Source organism: Leptonotus elevatus, chromosome 4 (genome assembly GCF_054856555.1).
Source record: "Leptonotus elevatus isolate MCC_2025b chromosome 4, RoL_Lele_1.0, whole genome shotgun sequence".
NCBI classification, from domain to species: domain Eukaryota; kingdom Metazoa; phylum Chordata; class Actinopteri; order Syngnathiformes; family Syngnathidae; genus Leptonotus; species Leptonotus elevatus.
This window is the reverse complement of record NC_141242.1, coordinates 991,903-1,011,482: the sequence shown is the minus strand read 5'-3', so window position 1 is coordinate 1,011,482 and position 19,580 is coordinate 991,903. Positions and strand designations below refer to the sequence as shown.

General features: G+C 45.9%; 1 protein-coding gene across 2 annotated transcripts in view; it reads right to left on the bottom strand.

Annotated features, from left to right (window-relative positions):
* Positions 1–19,580, bottom strand: part of cadps2 (Ca++-dependent secretion activator 2) — an 86,317-nt gene that overhangs the window by 8,348 nt on the left and 58,389 nt on the right. Inside the window, exons 19-26 of one of the 2 annotated variants that reach the window (XM_086073251.1) lie at positions 17,194–17,335; positions 16,192–16,296; positions 10,474–10,629; positions 10,234–10,381; positions 8,772–8,786; positions 6,315–6,389; positions 5,430–5,513; positions 5,061–5,093 (exon numbers count right to left, since the gene is read on the bottom strand). In XM_086073251.1, the coding sequence (XP_085929377.1) occupies positions 5,061–5,093; positions 5,430–5,513; positions 6,315–6,389; positions 8,772–8,786; positions 10,234–10,381; positions 10,474–10,629; positions 16,192–16,296; positions 17,194–17,335 (758 nt within the window). The remainder of the gene's footprint in view (positions 1–5,060; positions 5,094–5,429; positions 5,514–6,314; positions 6,390–8,771; positions 8,787–10,233; positions 10,382–10,473; positions 10,630–16,191; positions 16,297–17,193; positions 17,336–19,580) is intronic. The other variant, XM_086073252.1, reaches the window with a different exon arrangement.

The following is a 19,580-nucleotide window of genomic DNA, read 5'->3' as shown; positions in this document are numbered from 1 at the left end:
TTTAAATGCTAATTTCTTCCCCAAAATCATGACCAAAGTTGGGTTTTCCTGCCTCGGCCCTGTACGAGAAACTCGAGCGATTCTGCTCTCCAAGCGCCGGCCCCTCCCAACCGGAGAAAACCACGCGGTTTGACGAAACGCAGGCCGTGAAATCGAGAGTCCATTTTGAAAATCGGCTTAAAACCTATCGGTATGTTTCGTGGGAGGGGCGCGGCAGCCACGGGGGGGGGGGGGAGGCGGGGTTTGACTGAACCCAGCGTTTGACTTCCGGGTAAGAAAAATAGCCACCGAAAGAACTCATATTTCATAAGAAATGACATCGCGATTGTGTCAAAGGTACGATTTCATTCTTATGTGCCTGGAGTGGAATCGTGTGGGAACACAAAAAATTCCTTGGAGGAGGTCGCAAAAGTAAAACCTCTGAAAAGACCTTCATTTCCGGAGGGCTTGTTACCTTGTCTGCTTCAAACCAAAATGGCCGACTTCCTGTTCAATTCCAGGCACGCGTCCTTGACACCAAATTTCATGTCAATCAGTGCAACTGCTAAAGAATGTTATTAGTTGGTGCGCCTCAACAAGTGAGTCATTTGGGGGTCGTCGGCACAGACCAAAGACCTGATGAGTTTGTGTGTGCGCCGCATGCTGACACGCACGCGCGCACGCACGCACGCACGCACGCACGAACGCGCACGCACGCACGCACGCACGCACGCACTCCCGAGCGATTTCCTCATTCACACTCTCGTTGTCAGGGGAGATTACAAGTCGAACGCGTTTTGTAATCGCTTTGACATCTTTCACAGTCTGCGCGGCCCTCGGGGGGGAAAGACGAGGTGGGGGGGGGGGCTTGTGGTGGGGGGGGGGCATCATTGGTATATCACCGCAGCGCGTCACGTCACATCCTAAACGAGGACGCCGCCACAAGACAAACACGCAAAGCTTCACGCGATGGAGTCAAAAAGGCAGCTCGAAGGATCGAAGGCGGAGTTTTGGTCGTCAAGCGCAACGCGAGCAAAAGTTGCGCTTGACGTGTGACGCAACAAACGCAGCCGCGCGAGACGGCCTTAACAGGGAGTGACACGCCGCCGGCGCTCATTCAGGCGTTTGTAATTCAGACGGACCAGCGGGCGGGAAAAAGAGGTTAAAGTGGGGTCACATGACCGCAGGGGCATCTGCTGGGCTGGTGTCCGTGCCAATTGAAGGGGGGGGGGGGAGCGAGGGGGGAGGGGGGGACAAGCAGGAAGAAGCAAAGGTTTGACGAGCGGCCGGCGGACACGCCCGCCTGTCACAAACGTCAGCCAGACGACAGACCATCAAAGATGGCCGTCAAACACGCACGTCAGCTTCTCATCTTTGCGGTCAATAAACACAAACGAGCTTCACAACTTTTCTTTTCCGTCAGCAAAAGCGTCCTCGCTCGTCAGTGACGAACGCGGCGGCCACAAAAGAAACGCCGCCGGGACGCGCGGCAACTTTTGCTTCCACGCAAACAACAACATTGTCAAAAAGTCGCCCTGCTAAAACGTTTCGATATGGAAACAAATTCTCAGGTGTGGAGGAATCAAGGACACTTCAGGTGAGAGAGATGAACCATCTACTTCTTGTCAAACTTTTGGACAGGTGTGACATCACTTCCTGTCCTGCCCCTTCTCACTCCCGGTCTAAGTCAGGACCCTTTACTTCCGGTTTAAGTCCCGCCCCTCACATCCGGTATAAGCCCCGCCTCTTCACTTCCGGCCCAAGCCCCGCCTCTTCACTTCCGGTTTAAGTCCCGCCCCTCACGTCCGGTCTCACCCCGCCTTCACGTGCTATGGGAAAGATGGACCTTACGACGAGGAAACTCCCGATTATGACTGAGTTCTGTTCATGTGCTTTTGTTGTTGTACCCAAAAAAAAAAAAAATGGCAGCTGACAGTCTTTGCTCGTAAAACCAAACAATGATGGCAAATAATGAGTTGTGACGAGCGGGACATTGAATCGTGTACGCTGCGTAATCGCGTAGATTGTAAAACGTCCTCATAACATTTCTTGCCTCACGAATCCCCCGGCGCTCTCCGCCATGTTGAAACTTGAACAGAAACTCGGGTGCGAAAATGAGTTCCCAGTCGTCCGGTGGAAAATACGACACGAGGGGACATTCAAGTGCAATTTTCTACTCAACGTGTGGTTTTTTACCATCTTTCGGATCGCACATGAAGGCAACATAAATCCCGTGGATTCGTACCCTTTGGCCACAATTCATCTCCGTGCATATGCTAAGCGGTTGTTAGCCGCCGCGCTAGTCCGAGCGGGAACGGAAGGTCCGACAAAAGCACCCGTGAGAAACCCGACTCAAATGTTGTCGAAAATGTCGCCTATTAAGACGTCAACATCGGCCTGAGGAACAAAACGCTGAGGTATGCGCGCACGTTGACACACTTTTTAAATAAGCAGACAAAAGTAGACGCCGCGGCGGGATAACATGCTATCGAATGTGCGCGCGCGTCACCCGAGACGTTTAATCCCCATCTTGGTCCGAAACCCCCCGAGGCGGAGTGCCAATCTTTTCCCCGAGCGCGTCGTCTCACGCCGACGAGGTGACAAAGACGCGCGACGGGTTCGAGACGCGGCCGCAGTTGCAGCCTTCGTACGCGCTTTCACACTTCGCCGGCAGCCATATTGCCGGCAGACCGGCTTTCAAAAACCAACACAATATTGTGTTCGCTAGTTTTCATTTTGTCAACAGAAACGAAAAAAAAATTTTTTTTTCATCAACTCACATTTTTCACCAAACTAAAACGAGACGAGAGAAAAACTCGCATTAATAAACAATAAGTGGGACTAAATCGACGAGATGAAAATGTTCTTCACTTGGACTCAAATTAATGGACATTTTAGTTGATGAACAAAAAAGATTTGATCAGTCATGTGACCCCCCCCCCCCCCCCCCCCCCTCAAATCTGCAGCTAACGAGTGCAACACGGGACAGACAGGAAGTGGATTCACGACGAAAGGTAAAAAAAACAAAAAGAAGTCAATAATAGTTCGAACGTAACATTAAGCTAACGGCTGTAACGTTCCAACAACAATGCTAATGCGACCGCTAACTAATGCTGGCTAACTTACTAGCTTGTAGCATTTGTTAATATACGCTGATTGTGCGTCAAGTTGTTTTTCATCCAAAAGATGAGAGAACATTTTATATGAAATAGTTTTAGATCCAAAATGTTCAACATTATCTGCTGACAAGAAAAATGTACACGCGTAAAACGACAAACGAGACGAAAACGTTGACAGTTTGGGTTGACTAAAAAAAAAGTTTTCTTGGACTAAAATTAAGATAAAATGGACGAATTGTTGAATCCAAAAGTTGACACTTTTACGGATACATAATACACACTTTTTTACAGAATTATTCTGGCAACTACAGCTGCCATTTTTTCTGTAAAAACAGTAGATTTGTTTTAAAGAACTTCGTTTTGCTTGTAAAACCACAGCTGGCAGATTTTTTGTAAAAAAATATGGATTTCCTTTTTTTTTTTTTACAGTGTACATTCAATATTATTTTTAAAATGTTCTTACTGTCAAATCAACAGTTGTGTTTTTGGTCTTCTGAGATTTACAACATATGAATGTAAATGACATTTTTGTATTGAAAGTTTTTTTTTTTCACGTCACAGAAATTCAACGTTAATTCTACAGACATTTTTTTTTTACAGTGCATTCAATTTGGTGGGTCCAAATGGACACGGCCGCGCCGTCCTCCGCCGACATTTGCACAATTTCCTTTCACGTGGTCTCCGTTTTAGTTGCGATGCCCCGAGAGTGAAAACCATTTTGTGTTGTTTCCAGACAAACAGAAGGCGGGAAAAGCGTCTTTTCAAGGTCTTTTAAATACGCTCGCACCTGCGACCATTGACGGTGTCTCGTGACTTCTTCCCAGCAGCTGCGGAGGAAGCTGAGCCGCCTCAGGTTGCCGGCACACAAAAGAGCGGGCCGCGGCGGAGGTGGAGGCGCAGGTTACATTATAATTTCACGGGAAGCCAGCGCGGGAACCCGAGAACAAAATGGAGGACGGGGGTTGGCTTTGTGGCGGCCGGGCGGGGGGGATTAAGGAAAACTACGGCAGCGCCTTCAGATCATGTCAGCTGCGTAATCGTACGCTGGTCAGGTGGGCGTGGCCGCTGCTCAACAAGCTGGCTTCGGAGCAGATGTTCGTGCGAGAGCGCCGTCGCGTTCGTTGTTGCGCTTTGATACACAAGAAATCAAATGTTCTCACTGACAAACTGTCATTTGACATCGTTCACTCGAACGCATTCGAGAAATGCCGATTGTACACAAACGCGGTCGGACCCGCTGAAGGCCAAAGTTCAAAGCAAACGCGGCGAAGCAGCCTCTCGCTGTTCTGCTGCATGCAAATGGAAGAAGTTGCAAAGAGAAATGACGTCCGTCGGAAGAAGTAAAACAAAAGTTGAGCTGTCAAACGATTCATTTTTCAAATCCGATGAATCATCATCTTACAATGAATCGATTAAAAAGGCATTTTTCATCCAAATGTTTTGCCTGCCAAATATTTAGAGCAGCCGCTGCGTGCGAACGTTTCACGCGACGAGGACGTCTTCGGCATTTTTGGATCCGCTGCATCCTGCTCTTTTTCCTAATCAGTTCATTACTTGCATCATTAAAAAAGGGACACAAAACGACCTCAATGGTTTGACGCCAACAAATATTCTGAACGTCAAACGCAATCATGCGAATAATCTGCGTTAATGCAATCTTTTTTTTTAACTAAAATATGTTCTTAATTAATAGCTCATTGACAAATGAGTTGATATTGCATCACTTGTGGGCGTCGGCATCTGATTGGGAGTCACTGAGCTAACTAGCTAACTGACAAACGAGCTAGCCAACGAGCTAACTGACACATTTGACATTTGTTCGTTTTTATACTTCTTTACATTTTTTTCAAAACATGCATGAAAATTTTATCCATTTGTGTCTGATAGCGCACGTGCACGTGCACGTGCACGCGCACGCACACACACAAAAAGTAGGATGATGATTGAAAAACAACAACTTACGGGAAGTTCGACGTACTTGGCAGCTGCTCGCACCTTCACACGAGGAAGAAAAGGAAGAAAAGGAAGAAAAGGAAGAAAAGGAAGAAGAGGAAGAAAAGGAAGAAAAGGAAGAAAAGGAAGAAGAGGAAGAAAAGGAAGAAAAGGAAGAAAAGGAAGAAGAGGAAGAAAAGGAAGAAAAGGAAGAAAAGGAAGAAAAGGAAGAAAAGGAAGAAGAGGAAGAAAAGGAAGAAAAGGAAGAAAAGGAAGAAAAGGAAGAAAAGGAAGAAGAGGAAGAAAAGGAAGAAGAGGAAGAAAAGGAAGAAAAGGAAGTGAGTGGAACGGAAAAGATGATGACAAAAAAACAAAAAGATATTTCGGGCGTGTGCTGACCGTGAAGGAGAGGATGGACGACAACAAAGTTCCCTCGTCGTATCTGGACAGCTTGGACAGAACCGTGTCCAACACCGCGCACAACTACACCACGCACACACACACACGCACACGCACACGCACACACACACACACACACACACACACACACACACACATGAATGAATACACGATCGCAGCTCGTTTCCATTTTAAACACATTAACATGACACACACATTGAATGGAAAAAAAAAAGTAAACTTATTTGAAGAAACCAATAAAAAAATAATAATAATTCAACCTTACAATATGTTGCCATTTGAAAACATATTGTAAAATCGTAAACATGCAGTACATTAGAGTTAACTGTTTATCTGGTTTTCAATTTATAATAAAATATGGATGGAAATAACTTGAGACTTTTCAATTTTGCGTCCTGCTTTATAATATTGTAAGCACAATAAAAAGCGAATGCGTTCGATTTTGTGCCGCAATCGTGATTGTCCGATTCCCATGTCGCGTTTGCCGATCGCGACAACTGATCACCCGCAGCTCACATTTTGCAGTTTGCAAGCAGCCAATTGGAGAGCAGCCAGCAAGCCCCTCCCACTTTCCTCACCGCTGCACTCGCTTCACGGCAAACCAGAAACTCCTTCGTAAAATATGTTTATGCGTATAAGAAACCTAAAAAAAAAAAAAAAAAAAAGCAGCTCATGTTTAAAGTTCAAGTAGCGCTTGATTGGACCACGCGATCGGTACCGGAATCAATATGTCCGATCCGGCTCACGAATCGTCGGCATCGGAGCCTCAATGCACTTTTGGGTTGAAAGCCGGACTGAAGTTTGCCAATAAGAACAAATGAAAACAAACACAATCGTTTCCAGAAAGAGAGCTTTTGCTGTTACCTTGGATACGAGCGCAGACGTCGTGTCTTTGAAGGCGTCGTCGATCAGCACGTCGATTTTGGAGTGGTACTGTTGCTGCGGGAAACGCCAAATGCATTTGTTTCATTTGCAAACGGCACCGACGGGAACACGCGCGGCGCCACTTGCTCAAACAAACGCTGCGGGATCGAATGGATCCCGCCCAAAACGGTTGGTGGGGAAATGAGCAAGTGACCACTCATTTTTGTGGGGAACGTCGCCCCCCCACCAATATGGCCGCCGCGCAGACATGTCGGCTCGCTGGGCTGATGTACTGTATCTCGTTTTCACATCGGCGAGGATGATGCAGGTGCGAAGCAACAAGAATTAACCCGGGAAAAGTTATTGGAGCAAAACGAACAATCTGTGGGCGGAATGCATTCGGCGTCGATTGGTCGATTGGTCGATTGGTCGATTGGTCGAGTGGGGCTAATCTGCGCTGGAGCTAAACGGCTTCTAAAAAGTGGACAAACAATGTAACGCAGCTCAGTTCCGATCCGAGCCAAAAAAGGAGCAGAAGCGCAAAGTGGAACCAGGAAGTTGGCGCAGATGCTAACTGCTAATGAATTGCGTTGAACCGAGATAGCAACAGTACTTAGCATTAGCTGTAGCAACGAGTGGCTAGCATTTGGTTTCATTCATGTCAGAGAAGTTGGCCAGGAAGGTTTTTTCACTTAATAATTTAATACTTATGCATCTGTTTTTTCTTACACTTGACAAATACAAAAAAAAAAAAAAAAAAAAAAAACGAATTAAACAAACAAAATAAAGCAAAGCACAAAAACAAACAAAAAAACCTCGACTCAGTGCAAGGGGATTTGAAGTGGACGTTCGCCCAAGTGTGTGCGCCCGCGACATGAAAAGGCGCAAATGAACGACTGGCCGAGATGCGTTCAGGCGCGTTAAGCAGCTAATGGAGTGCAGCTTGCGGGTGCGTGAATGACGCGGTGGAATGCCAAGGTTTTTTTTGTGTGTGCCGCGGCACAATTAGCACAGCCTCGGCCGGCCCGTCGCCCGTCGGCCGCCGGCGCGGCAGATTCAATTAATCCGCCATTTCGCGTCCGCTCCAAAAAAACATATTCATGCCACCTTTTTCCTGGCGGGCTGGGAGGGGGCGGGGGGGCGAGGGGGACCCCCTGCTGAATGGCGCCACAATGGCCTTTCAGACGCCCCATAAAGAGAACCCAAATTAAAAAATGTCAATCAACAAAGCCCGGGGATCGCTGACAAATTGCAGGTCTGACGAGGTCGCCGGCGCCGGCTCCTGTTTTTTTTTTAAACCCTCCCCCTCCCTTTCGCGAAGCACAAAATGTCCTCGTCCACGTGACCCCTCACAAGATGGAGCTGCATTTACGGGTTCGTATGTGACGGCACACCAGACGTGAGCAAAGGGAACAAGCAACGTAGCCACATGCTACTCTGTAAACAAACACAGTGCAGCTCAGCCTCTGGCGAGTGGACGTCAAGGCTACTGATATGAATTTGTTAACGTTTGTCAACATGTTTGCTGTGGCGCTTTCCTAAAATGAAGTCAAACTGCTGATGTTGCCTTTTTATATATATATAAAAAAAAAAAAAGGAACTACGGTATATTGCACTTTTTTTAAGAGAAAGACCGATTGTTGTTGTTGACACTATTTATGTTGCACTTTCTGCAAAAGATGAGATGACATTTATGAAAAGAAGATAATTATCCAGATGTTGGAATTTTTGACCTTACCTAAAAAGATAACAAACTGTCAATATTGCACTTTCCTATAAAGAGTTTTTTTAAACTACACAAAACATTTTTGAAAATTGTAATTTAATTTAAATTTTACACAAAACGTTTAATTTTGCCTTGTCCTGAGTTCTTTTTTTAAATTAAATTACACAAAACATTTTTTTTAATTAAAATTTGTTAAATGTAATTTTTTTTCATTTAAATTTTCTAAATTTTAATTTAGTGTTATTTTTTAAATTAAAAAAAACTACACAAAACATTTAATGTTGTACTTTCCTAAAAAGAAAACCACTGATTAATTTTTTTTAACTACACAAAACATTATTTCTTTTAAATAGTAATTTAATTCAATTTTTATTTACTTTAAAAAAAAATTAATACAAAAAAAAAATAAATACACAAAACATTTAATTTAGAAAACTTAGAAAACAAAATTTCGCATTGTCGTGAGTTCTTTTTTTTAAATTACACAAAAGATTATGTATGTAAATGTAAAATTTTCTAATTAAATGTATTTTATTTTTATAAAAAAAAAAATACACAAAACAAATTGCGCACTTTCAAGAAAAAGACAAACATGATTAAAAGTCCTGATTTGTGTCTTCTAAAACGACAAACTATTGACATTGCACTTTCCATCGGGATTCATGTAAAAAACAAAACAAAAAACAGCATTTGTGTTTGGCGGGAAAAAAAAACAGGAAGTAGAAACTTACCCATTGTATGTCCGTCTGAGAGTCCAACAGTGATGTGGACGGACAGACAAACCAGGACAAAACAAAAGGAGGAGACAATTAGACAAGTTTTCAACATCACATGAATATTTCAAGTCCTATTTTTAACATCCCTAATATATATATATATAATTGACGTATGCACGCATCAGCCCTTTGTCTTGTTTGCTCTTCTTGATTTTTGCCGCGTGGCAGACGGAGGCGAAGCTGCCGTCGTTGATTTCCGCCGTCGTTGCCGTCAAGGCCGCCGCCTGACGCCGGCCCGGCGGCCAATCACGCGTCGGCGTGCGCGGATGAAAGGCTGACGGCTTTAGCGGCTGATGCCGGCGTTTGACCCCAACGACGACCCCGCAAGCTTTTAGCAAACAACATTTGCCGTCCCTGACGATTCGCTCGCCTGCCATCAGCGACGCCCCGCCCACATTTGGCGTCGCGTCTGAAGATCTTTCAAGCATTTTTGCTTCACACTTCAAAAGCATTTTGTTACAAGACAAATTATGGCCATCGTTTTACAATATATTTCTATCAATTAATCAATTTACTCTTTTTTTCATATATATTTTTTAAATCATAATTTTTTTTTCAAAAAAGGACAGGATTTCAAATTCAGAGTACATCAAATGCACAAACAAATGGATTTGGTTTCCACTACTGGCGTGGTCTGTTAGAAAATCGGCAAAAATATCGATTGTTGCTTTCCAAAATAAAAGCAGAGGTTTGCAAATGTCTAGTTTTGATTATTTCCCGTTTTGTGAAAAAAGGTGTGGAAATGTTTTCTTATCCAATTAACCCAAAAATAAGATCAATCGATTATTAACGCATTCACTCCCATGCAGCCATTTTGCCGGAAGCAACCCCCTTCTCTCCCGGCTGTTTTACTGGATTTTGACCGATTTTGCCAGGCCCACCAAATATTCTGTTCTATTGCTATAAAAACTACCAAAAGAAAGATTAGTGTCTTTTTTTTCATCAGGAAAAATAGTATATTTCTATCTTTTTCCGTTTTGCAACAATTAGTGTTAGAATATAGCAAAGTTTCATCATTATTCACAAATCTGTTGAAAACACTTAAAAAGAGCTTGTTGCAACATGGCCCTGGCTGATCTCTTATACTCTGCTGCCACCTGCTGGCCGTTTTTGTAACAATTAGCGTTGCTTTAAGCTTTCTCTTCAGTTCAGAGGCTGCATCAAAGCCTTCTGGATTCGAGCATGAAGAAAACACATTTTTAAAAAAACGTATAAATATGTTTTTGGGACCACAGCAGTATTTAAAATAGAACGTTTTCATACGTTTTTGGGAGCAAAGAAGTTCAAATAATCATCAAGTCGCAGCTGTCGTGCTCAACATATCGTAACGTGCTTGGATTGACTCTCCAGTCACGCTGAATCCAACGGTTCCGATCTCGGCAAGATCAGGATTCAACGAGTTTGCCGTCGGTCGTACCTCGTGCCCGGTGTCCAGCACGCAGAGTTTGGAGCACTGCCTCTTGGCGTCCATCAGGATGTTCAACATGGTGCACGCGCTCAGCGGCACGCGGAAGTCCGTCGACTTGGTGGCTTTCTGCATTTTGCCGTCAAAGGCGCATTTGGTCCTGCCGGGGGGGCCGAGGGGGGGAGGAGGGGGGGGGGGGGGGTCAAACCCGACGTGAGCTTCGGAAGCAACGGCGAGTGACGTGCGGCCCACCTCTTGACGCAGGCCTCCATCATGTCGCTGGCCATCAGCTTGAGCCTCTGCTCCAGATGTTTGGCGAACTCGGCCTCGGGCCAGTTCAGGTCCAACACGAACATCTGGAGCGCGTTCAGCTTCCAGAAGAGATCCTCCGACGTGGCCGAGCCGTTTCTGGCACAGAACGTCAATGCTGGTGGCTTTTTGATTTGCAATTCAATTTCAAATTCAAATTCCATTTTTTGCACACAGTCGAGCGTCACCGTTTGCGGCAAATTGACCGAACCCGACTGCGGGCAGCGAAAGGCTGCAAATCGTTGACGTTTCCTTACTCACGCTTTGGCATGCGAGCGGGAAATCCAAAAAAAAAGAACTATTAATGCCAAAAGGAGGCGTGTCAGGCGATTACAATAATCCCAATTAACTCACTCACTGCCATTGACGGCGAGTTAACTCATCATTGATCACAAATTTGACATCTGTTCTAAATGTACAATAAAAAAAATTCTAGGTTTTCATACTCTTGTTAACAAAAGTGGAAAAAAATGTGAAACTAATAGAAATAGTTCAAATGAATTTTTGACGTCGATAGCCGTCAATGGCAGCGAATGCGATGATAGCATGAATAGTTAACTCACAATTAATCGCAAATTTTACATCTCTTCTAAATGTACAATGAAATACTTTTTTTCTAATTTTTCATACTCAAAAGTGGAAACTAGAAATATCTTTTAGTCATTGATAGTCAATTCATAATAATTCATGAAATTGAGTTCATATTAAAAAGATGTCCTACACTGTAAAAAAAAAACAACCCTGTGTGATATTGATTTGTGTTGGTCCTTTTTCTGCCACTAGATGGCGCATAACTGCATTTGTAAGACGTGACAGCCCAGCGAAATTTCTTTTCACATTAAGAGTCATCTTTAACATGAAGTCACTTTTAAACAATTGTAAAATACAATTTGAGCCCAGTCTCCACAAATATATGCATTATTATTATTATTATTATTATTAGGGCCTGAGCAGTGACCTGCGCCATCAACAGCGGATTTTTTGTTGTTGAGTTTTCCAAATACTATATGATGGGGGCGGGGCATCATATTTTGCGTTTCATATTTCCCACATACAGTATTTTGTACAAAATTTGGATACTTTTTATAAGCATGATAACTAAGTTTATGAATATATATATTTGTTTTTTACATTTGACCAATGAAAATGTTCAGTGGCATCAGACCTAGCCATGTACTATTTATTTATTTTCGATGTCGTCTATGGACAATAAAAGCAATATTGCGCTATGAGTACATTTATACTTAAAAAAAAAAGCCAATCGGGGCAATTCATTGGCAAAAAATTCAAAAGGACGGTGATTTTTTTGAGGGTCTTAACATTGACCAAAACTCATTGAGCTTTGCAATCACACCCAAAAAAGGAAAATAAAGAAAAAGACAAAAATCCATATGTGGCATTTTCAAAAAGATTGGAATTCGAATGTGCCGGTAACCCAACGTGCAAGAACCCCAACGTGGTCCGGGCTGCGAGGACCCTTTAGAGCTGCCCGCCGCTCTCGTCAAATGGATGACTGCGATCTTTTGGAACGCGTCATTCATCGGCAGTTGAAAAAAATGTTAAAGGAACTTTAAACAAACTCAAAGTTATCGCACCGATTTTGAAACCCTTATGAAAAATAATCTCATAAAAAAATAACAAGCAACAGCATCTATCGTCGACAGTGTACCTAATGAAGTGTCCTGTCGACCGCGTGGCGTGGCCGTGTCACACGCGGTATTGCGCAACCACAACAAATGGACACGAAGCGAGCGCGCTCGTGCCTGTGCCCGTGCTCGCGATGCGTTCAAGGACCGACAGACATCTCGCCGTCGCTGGCAGGTGACAACCCGACGTGCAAGTGTACAGCAGCCATGAGGGAGGGGGAAGAATTGGTGGTGGGAGGGGTGGAGGGGGGGGAGTCTTAAAATAAAATAAACGGCCTTCGTTCTTCTCGCTTGGCCTTTAAAAGACGAGCACCCCAACAAGTGGCGGCGGCGGCGGCGAGGCTTCGGGTTAGCCCCCTCATGTCTAATTAGTGGGGCTCTCCCCTGAAGCCCCCCCCCCCCCTCCCTCACGCCCCTGTGCCCCCAGGGGGGACGGGCCGATCCCACTCCCCCGTCTGTGCTCACTAATGAAGTGGCAGCTTGTTTTTTCTTTTTTTTTTTTCCCGTCTCTTTGCAGCTTTTCACGAAGCGCAGAATGTGGTCTGAGTGCTGTTTTTTTCCCCCCCTTGGCAAAAACACCCCCAACGGACCCCCAAGTAACACGACGCCAACAACTTGGCCCTCAACATGTCCGCCGACGGACAGGAAGTTAGCAGGTTAGCCGTGCGGTCGCCACGGTAACCGGACGGCGTTCCGTCCCTGAGCTCTCGTTGGGAGTCCCTCGGGAAAAAAAAAGGGTTCGTCTTCAATTGACGCCGCAAACTTTCACTCGATTGCTTTGGCGGGCATCAGAACCAAATGAAGATCGAAGATCATCAGAACCAAACGCACTCAAGAGATGAAGATCGTCGAAAGGAGACCAAGCGAGCAGAATTTGGACGGACGGTCGAGTGAAGACAAAAAACTGGCGAAGCGCGTCAGGTCGCGGTCCTGGTCCTGGTCCTGGTCCTGGACGGGGTCTGCACCCGGGGTTGGGACTTGGTCAGGTTCAAGAACATGGCAGTGGGGTGCGAACTTGGAGCTGGTCCCGGTCAGGGTCGTGGCACGTAAACCGAATGATGGACAGAATCAAGTGCGACGTTCGAGACATGAATTGCTTCGAATCATTTCATTGACAACAAAAAAAGTTGTTAATACGCCAGATTGGAGAAAAGAATCATGGACAGGCACAGCGACAAAGTCTAAAACACGGACACGGTCGGTGCTGGGATCTGACAAGGTCCACCGGCCAACGGGACACGTCCCCATATGTCTCTTATCAAACGGTGTTTTTTGTTTTGAACACGTGGACTTGCATGAAGTCCAAAGTTGCTGCCAGAAGGTTCCGATGAACGCAAGCAGACCCGACCAGCACAAACCGGCGACTTGAGGCGTTTCCATCCGCACCCGAGCCCCGCCCACCTTCGCCGGACAACGACCTCTCGCGCCCTCGCAGTCCAGTTCAGGACGACTTCAAATAGTTGACTGCAAACACGTGCGATTGTTATAAAAATAATAATAATCCAACATTGACATCAAGTCATGTTGACTCTTTCAGCTTTTTTTTTTTTTTTCTGGGTTTGCTTTGCAGAATAAAAAAAAATAGCGAGATCAAGTTGAAAGAGAAAATAGCAGCTAAGGGCCGTCCGTCGTTGTGAAAAGCACAAAAGGTTTGCTTTGCCGGCGGCCTCGCTCGCACCCAAACCGTTGCGGCTTTTTATGGCTTCCACTTCGCATCCCTTCAACTGCGAACGTCCTTCAAACGTCTTTCAGCCTCCGAACGTTGCTTTTGTGCGCTCGCGCGATGACCTCAAACACTTTCTTCTGCTTTTCTTCACTCGGGGAAAAAAAGTGGAGAAGAAAACGGCAAAAGTCCTTCGCGGCCTTTCGGAACAACTTTTGAGGGACGGACGGCGAAGCGGCGAAATGAACGATGAGCGAATGGACGCGGTTGCTTCAAGTTTGGGAAAACGAAACGTCAAGAACAAAACAACGACAAACGGACGTCGGGCTGCAGCGAGCGAACGTTTTGCTTTTCGGGCGAATAATCGAGTATTTAAAGAAAAGAACGATTATTAAAACAGAAGGCGTTGGCGACCAATCTTGCAATTTTGCCGACCAAAACGCCACCATTGAGGAAACGCAATTATTAACAATTATGCCCTCATCACTACTATTTGTAGAAGCGCGCACAGCGCAAGGGGCGTGGCCAGTTGCTTTTCCAACAAGGAACGCGGCAGGCAGGCGAGCGAGGGCGCGGGTTCGTACGCGGCAGAACTTGCGAACGGGCTCGCTATTTCACCATAAATGGACTTAACAGACGTATCGTGGTTGCAACGAAGCTCTGCCGCTTTGGCGTCTGCCGCGACGCGACTGGCGATGTTGTGACCAGGATCGAATGAAGGGAGTTTCCAGAGCCGTCGGGTTCGAGCGCGTGCAATGAAACGGCAGTGAAAAACGTCACCGAAGACACCGACATTGGCGCTCGACATTTGGTGGGTGGAAACGGGCCGGCGGCTGAAAATCCAGAACCGATCGATTGCAGGTAGCGTCTGCGTTCTCGGCGTTAGCCTTGCTAGCTGCCTGCTACAACATGCTAGCGCTACAACATGCTAGCTACAACACATCCTGGTGTAAATGCACCAAAAAGGCCTCGAGTTTACCAACGGAAGCCGCTGCTGCGTCGATGTGAAAATCGATATGAAGTATCGGCGCTACGGCATCACGGATGTTTTAAAAGGTAACCTCCGCCGACAAAAACACGCTCGTTGATGAGTGTCGCTAAGAAGTGAGCGGTCACTGCGTCGCCACTCGGCCACTCGGGCAAAGGTAAGCTTCAAATGTTTTGGTGAAAATAAGCGACTAAAACGATATTAGCAGTCATCGCGAGCGCAGCGGCAGCGGCCATCTTGCAATAAATCCGACCTGTCGACCAAAAAACTGCTTTCTTCCCGCCCACGTTGAGGTCTCGGCATGTCAGCCGGCGTTTAAGCTGCTCCAAAGCGTGTTTGTCGATTGAAGCATGTGGAAATTTCACATCTGGGACGTCGTCGTCGTCGTCCCAGATGTGCACGCGCGTGTCCTACGCTGTTATTTTGCCGTGACGTCATTTTTTTTTTCTATTTTTTTTTTCTTTCTTTTTAACGTCATTTGAGATCAGCCCCAATCGGCGATCGGAAGGCGACTTCGGGATGATTTTGCCTCGTTGACGACGGTACGCAAATCCTTCTGCAAGGCGGGTCGAGTCGGCCGTTACGTCGGGAACAATTCCAAAATAAAAACACGCCACGGGCTTTGACCTCCGGATATTTTTTGACAAGGTACGGTTGATTTTTGGAAGCTGGCCTTGTTCGGTGCCGCGTTGACTGCCGTGCATCGCGTGAACAACGAGACCACATCTCGCTGACAGGAAGCGGCGTTCCACGCGGAACGAGCCCGACACGAACCAATTGCCGCAACTAAAAACACACCCCGGCTTCAATTGTAAACAGACGCGTACGTGCCGGCGAAGCACAAACGCCGGCGGAGCGCCAAGTGAAGGCATCGCCTTCCGCCACGCACGCCCCACGCCGTCTAGCATGCATTGCGCCAAACAATAGCAAGTATCGAACCATCGGCCAAAGCACAGACCTGACAGGCCGAACCGTGAGCCGTGCCACGCCCACAACGCAAATACCCTGCCGCCGTTTGGCCGCTCGAGTCGGCTCAGGACGAACGGCGGCAGGGTTTCAAAGCGTCAAACACGGGACCAAGAAAAGCACCGTCACGTCTTCAACAAAACAGAAAAGCAACATGAAAGCAAGCACAGACAATCGAGAGCGCCAAGGTTCGACCCAGCGTAGCGCCAGACATGCATAGAACCAAGACCGGGACCAAGACCGGGACCATGCAAAGCGGCAGGCGTCCCACGTTTTAGACGATGCCTCGAACCAAACACGGGCCTCGTATGCACGATAGTGAACACGGATATCGCAAAGGCCACACGCCAAGTCGCATGCATGGAACCCGGCGCGGCGCCCCCTGGTGGCGGACATACGTGTTGCTGCAGCGCGACGCCATCCAGGCCGGCGCGGAGAAACCGGAGAAAGTCGCCAGCGAGACGGGCAGAGTCGGCACTTTGGGAAGATTGCCCGTCAGGCGCCTGACGGGCAACGCCGGGAAAAAGAAAAGAAAAGCAGAAGAAGACGAAGAAAAGATGAGAGTCGCGCCGGCAAAAGCGGGAAACGTCGCTTTTCACGCGCGCGCCGATCACAATGACAATTCCAATTGTTCTTTTGATCAGCATAAAAATCCACGACGTGTACTCGGGCCACGCGTAAATATCGATTGTTTTAGAGGGCGGGGCAAAATTCGGAGAAGGAAACAAAAGCAGCAAATTTGCATGAAAAAGATCCTAAATTTGCCTCAGAAATGGACGCGAAATTCACGCCGCGTACGACTCGGGTGTTTGCGCCAACACTTTTCGGTCGGGTTTTCAAATAAGGAGAAAGCGAAGCGTTCGCCGGCGATTGAAGTTCAAAAGGAAATTGACTTCCCAGAATTATTATTTACACATTCGCACATTTTCGGCTTTTGTTTCGATGCGTGGAATCCGCTGCGCTCCGTCATTGACCGAAAATGTGCTGGCTTCTGATTGGTTCGTGTGTCGTCAGCTGATCAGGAAGTCGCTGGAGCCGCCGCGTATGACGAGTAACGTTTCAATGAAGGAGGAATCCGTCTCCATCCTGCCTTTTCCTTTTATGAAGACGATCGCGACGTTACGAGGATTTCTCAGAAGTTTCACTTGTTTTTTAACAATACGCCGTTGTAACTTTTTTATTCTCCAAAACTGTTCCGCAACCAGTTTGAAATGTGGAAAAACGGTTGGCGAAAAAACGATGAACTCTCTTGAACGCACGACTGCTTGAGAAGTGCCTCGTCGGCGTGCGGCGTTGCGTCGCCTCAAGACCGCGAAGGTCCAAAAGCGCAAACGTAAGCCATGTTGAATGTTGGAAACGGGGCGTCGGCGTCGGCGCCGGCGTCGGCGGCGGCGTCTTACTTGACGGGCTGCCACGTCTCCTGCTGGAATCCACGATGGACGGACTGCGCGATGGACGACTCCATCAGGTCGATGTAACGCACCACCAGAGGGACAAAAAGCTCCTGCAGGTGCTTGTGGAAGGGCCCGTTGCACAGTTGGGCTGCGGGGGCGAGAGGAGGCGGAGCCACATCCCATCAAGTTAGCAGCAAAACAACAACAACCAAAAACAGTCTCCGCATTCATTCAAGTCATTTTTGACTTTTCGCTGGCAAGCAACACTTTTTCGAGTTGTTTTTTGTTTGAAGTTCAAATGAATTTTTGAATGCTTCACCGTCACTGGCTTCATTCTCAATTTAAACAAACAATAATTAAAATAAAAAACAACCAACAATAAATACACGAATGAATCCCGCTCTCCACAAAACAAAGTTTTTGTTCAATTAAAAACATTTTTTAAATAAATGTTTTGAACAAACTGGATTGAAAAAATATTATTACTAAATACATTTGATTGAATTTGTAATCATTTTATTACGTGGGGTGTTAAAAATGAGATATTATTAAATAAATACATCAAATAATTAATACTATTATTACAATGTTTTTTTGTCATTTTGCTTATTTTGCATTTTTATTTCTATTAACTGTATTGTCATGTTAATATTAATGATAATAATCATGTAGAATAATACCTTTAAACAACAGTAAATACGTTCTACGATCAACTGCAATTAAAATGTTGAAATATTTTGTTCTTAATTGGAGGAATTGATGCGCAAATGTGAGAACGTTTCCTCCACGCGCTTTTGGAGCAAAGCGGTGCGACGGCGCCGCCAAAGTCGCGCCTTCCCTGGCGCCCTTGATGAATTAGCGGCAACAGTAACGACGTTCTCTCGTCTCGGCGGGCTTCATTAGTCGCAAATTTCTTGCGCGACTAACGCGCGTCTTTTTGGCCCCTCCGGGAGCCAAAGACGGGCGCGTCCCCGTCTTGCGTCCCCTCGCCGACAAGTGAGCATTTGCAAATCAAAGCTCCAAAGTATGACATGAGGAATGAGTTTGAGAACCAAAAACACACGTTTCTTGAAAGAAAATGCTTTTGGACAGAAAAAAAAAAAAGACAACATCAAAAATAAAAATAAAAACTTCCCAAGGAAATGAGTTTGACGCATTAAAGTGACAAATGAGAAACATCATTGCTGGAAATGTGTGGCCTCCTCCACACTCTAAAAACAGTTAGGTCCAAAAGAACCCAACTCCGAGTCAAAAATGGAAGTCAAAAATGGAGCGATCCTCGACTTGGAGCCAAACAACTCACAAATATTGCTCAGATTCTTTACTTGGGTCCCAAAATGGGGCCATTTTGTATATAAAGCAACCCAGGCCCATAAAGTGGATCGGTCCTAACATTGCCAGCAAGATGAATTCTGGCGGTTTTTGTGAGTTGACAAACTCGGGAGAATCCATCTTGTACCGCTCACGCTGACTGCCAACCAATCAGACGTTGTTCAGGCAGGACCAAAGCCAAAATGGCGGGGGGGGGGGGGGGGGTGAGGGGGGGGGGGGGACAAACAAACCTAACATACCACTGGATGATGCAATGAATCATGTTCTGGCAGAATTCATTACTCACCGTTTTTTTGTTGAATTTAACCAGCGAGAAGCGCTTTGTGTATTTTTCTGGAGTGAAGACGTTCGTGTCCGCCAGAAAAGAAACGTGAAGTCCATGTTTTCAAGCGGGGCTCGTTTTGCGAGCGGGACAGCGCCAAGCATAGTGCAAGTCGTTCCCTTGTGAAGAAGACGAAGAGGAAGACGACGAAGACGAAGACGAAGAAGAGGAAGACGAAGAGGAAGAAGACGAAGACGAAGAAGAAGAAGACGAAGATGAAGAGGAAGAAGATGAAGATGAAGAAGAAGAAGAGGAAGAGGAAGAAGACGAAGATGAAGAAGATGAAGACGAAGAGGAAGAAGACGAAGATGAAGAAGATGAAGATGAAGAGGAAGAAGACGAAGATGAAGAAGACGAAGATGAAGAGGAAGAAGACGAAGAGGAAGAGGAAGAGGAAGAGGAAGACGAAGAAGGCAGAGCAACGTCGCCTTCAAACAACAGATTCCAAATGCGTTTATATGAACACGAATTCCAGTTAGAAAAAGGACAAGCCAAAGGCTCTCATTCAGGTTTCAATGAGAGCATAAATGGCAGAGCTTGGTTAAAAAAAAGGGATTCAACAATAATGGAATCGATTTCCCTTTTCGAGCGCGATATCGATCCATAAAACCATGAATCGATTATTTTAATATCTCTCAAAAAAAGGCCACATTTTTTCGTATCTTACCGTTTTCTTAAAATTGACTGTTTTCTTACATTTCTGAAAGTCTGACTTATTGCACTTTATGACAATTCAGAA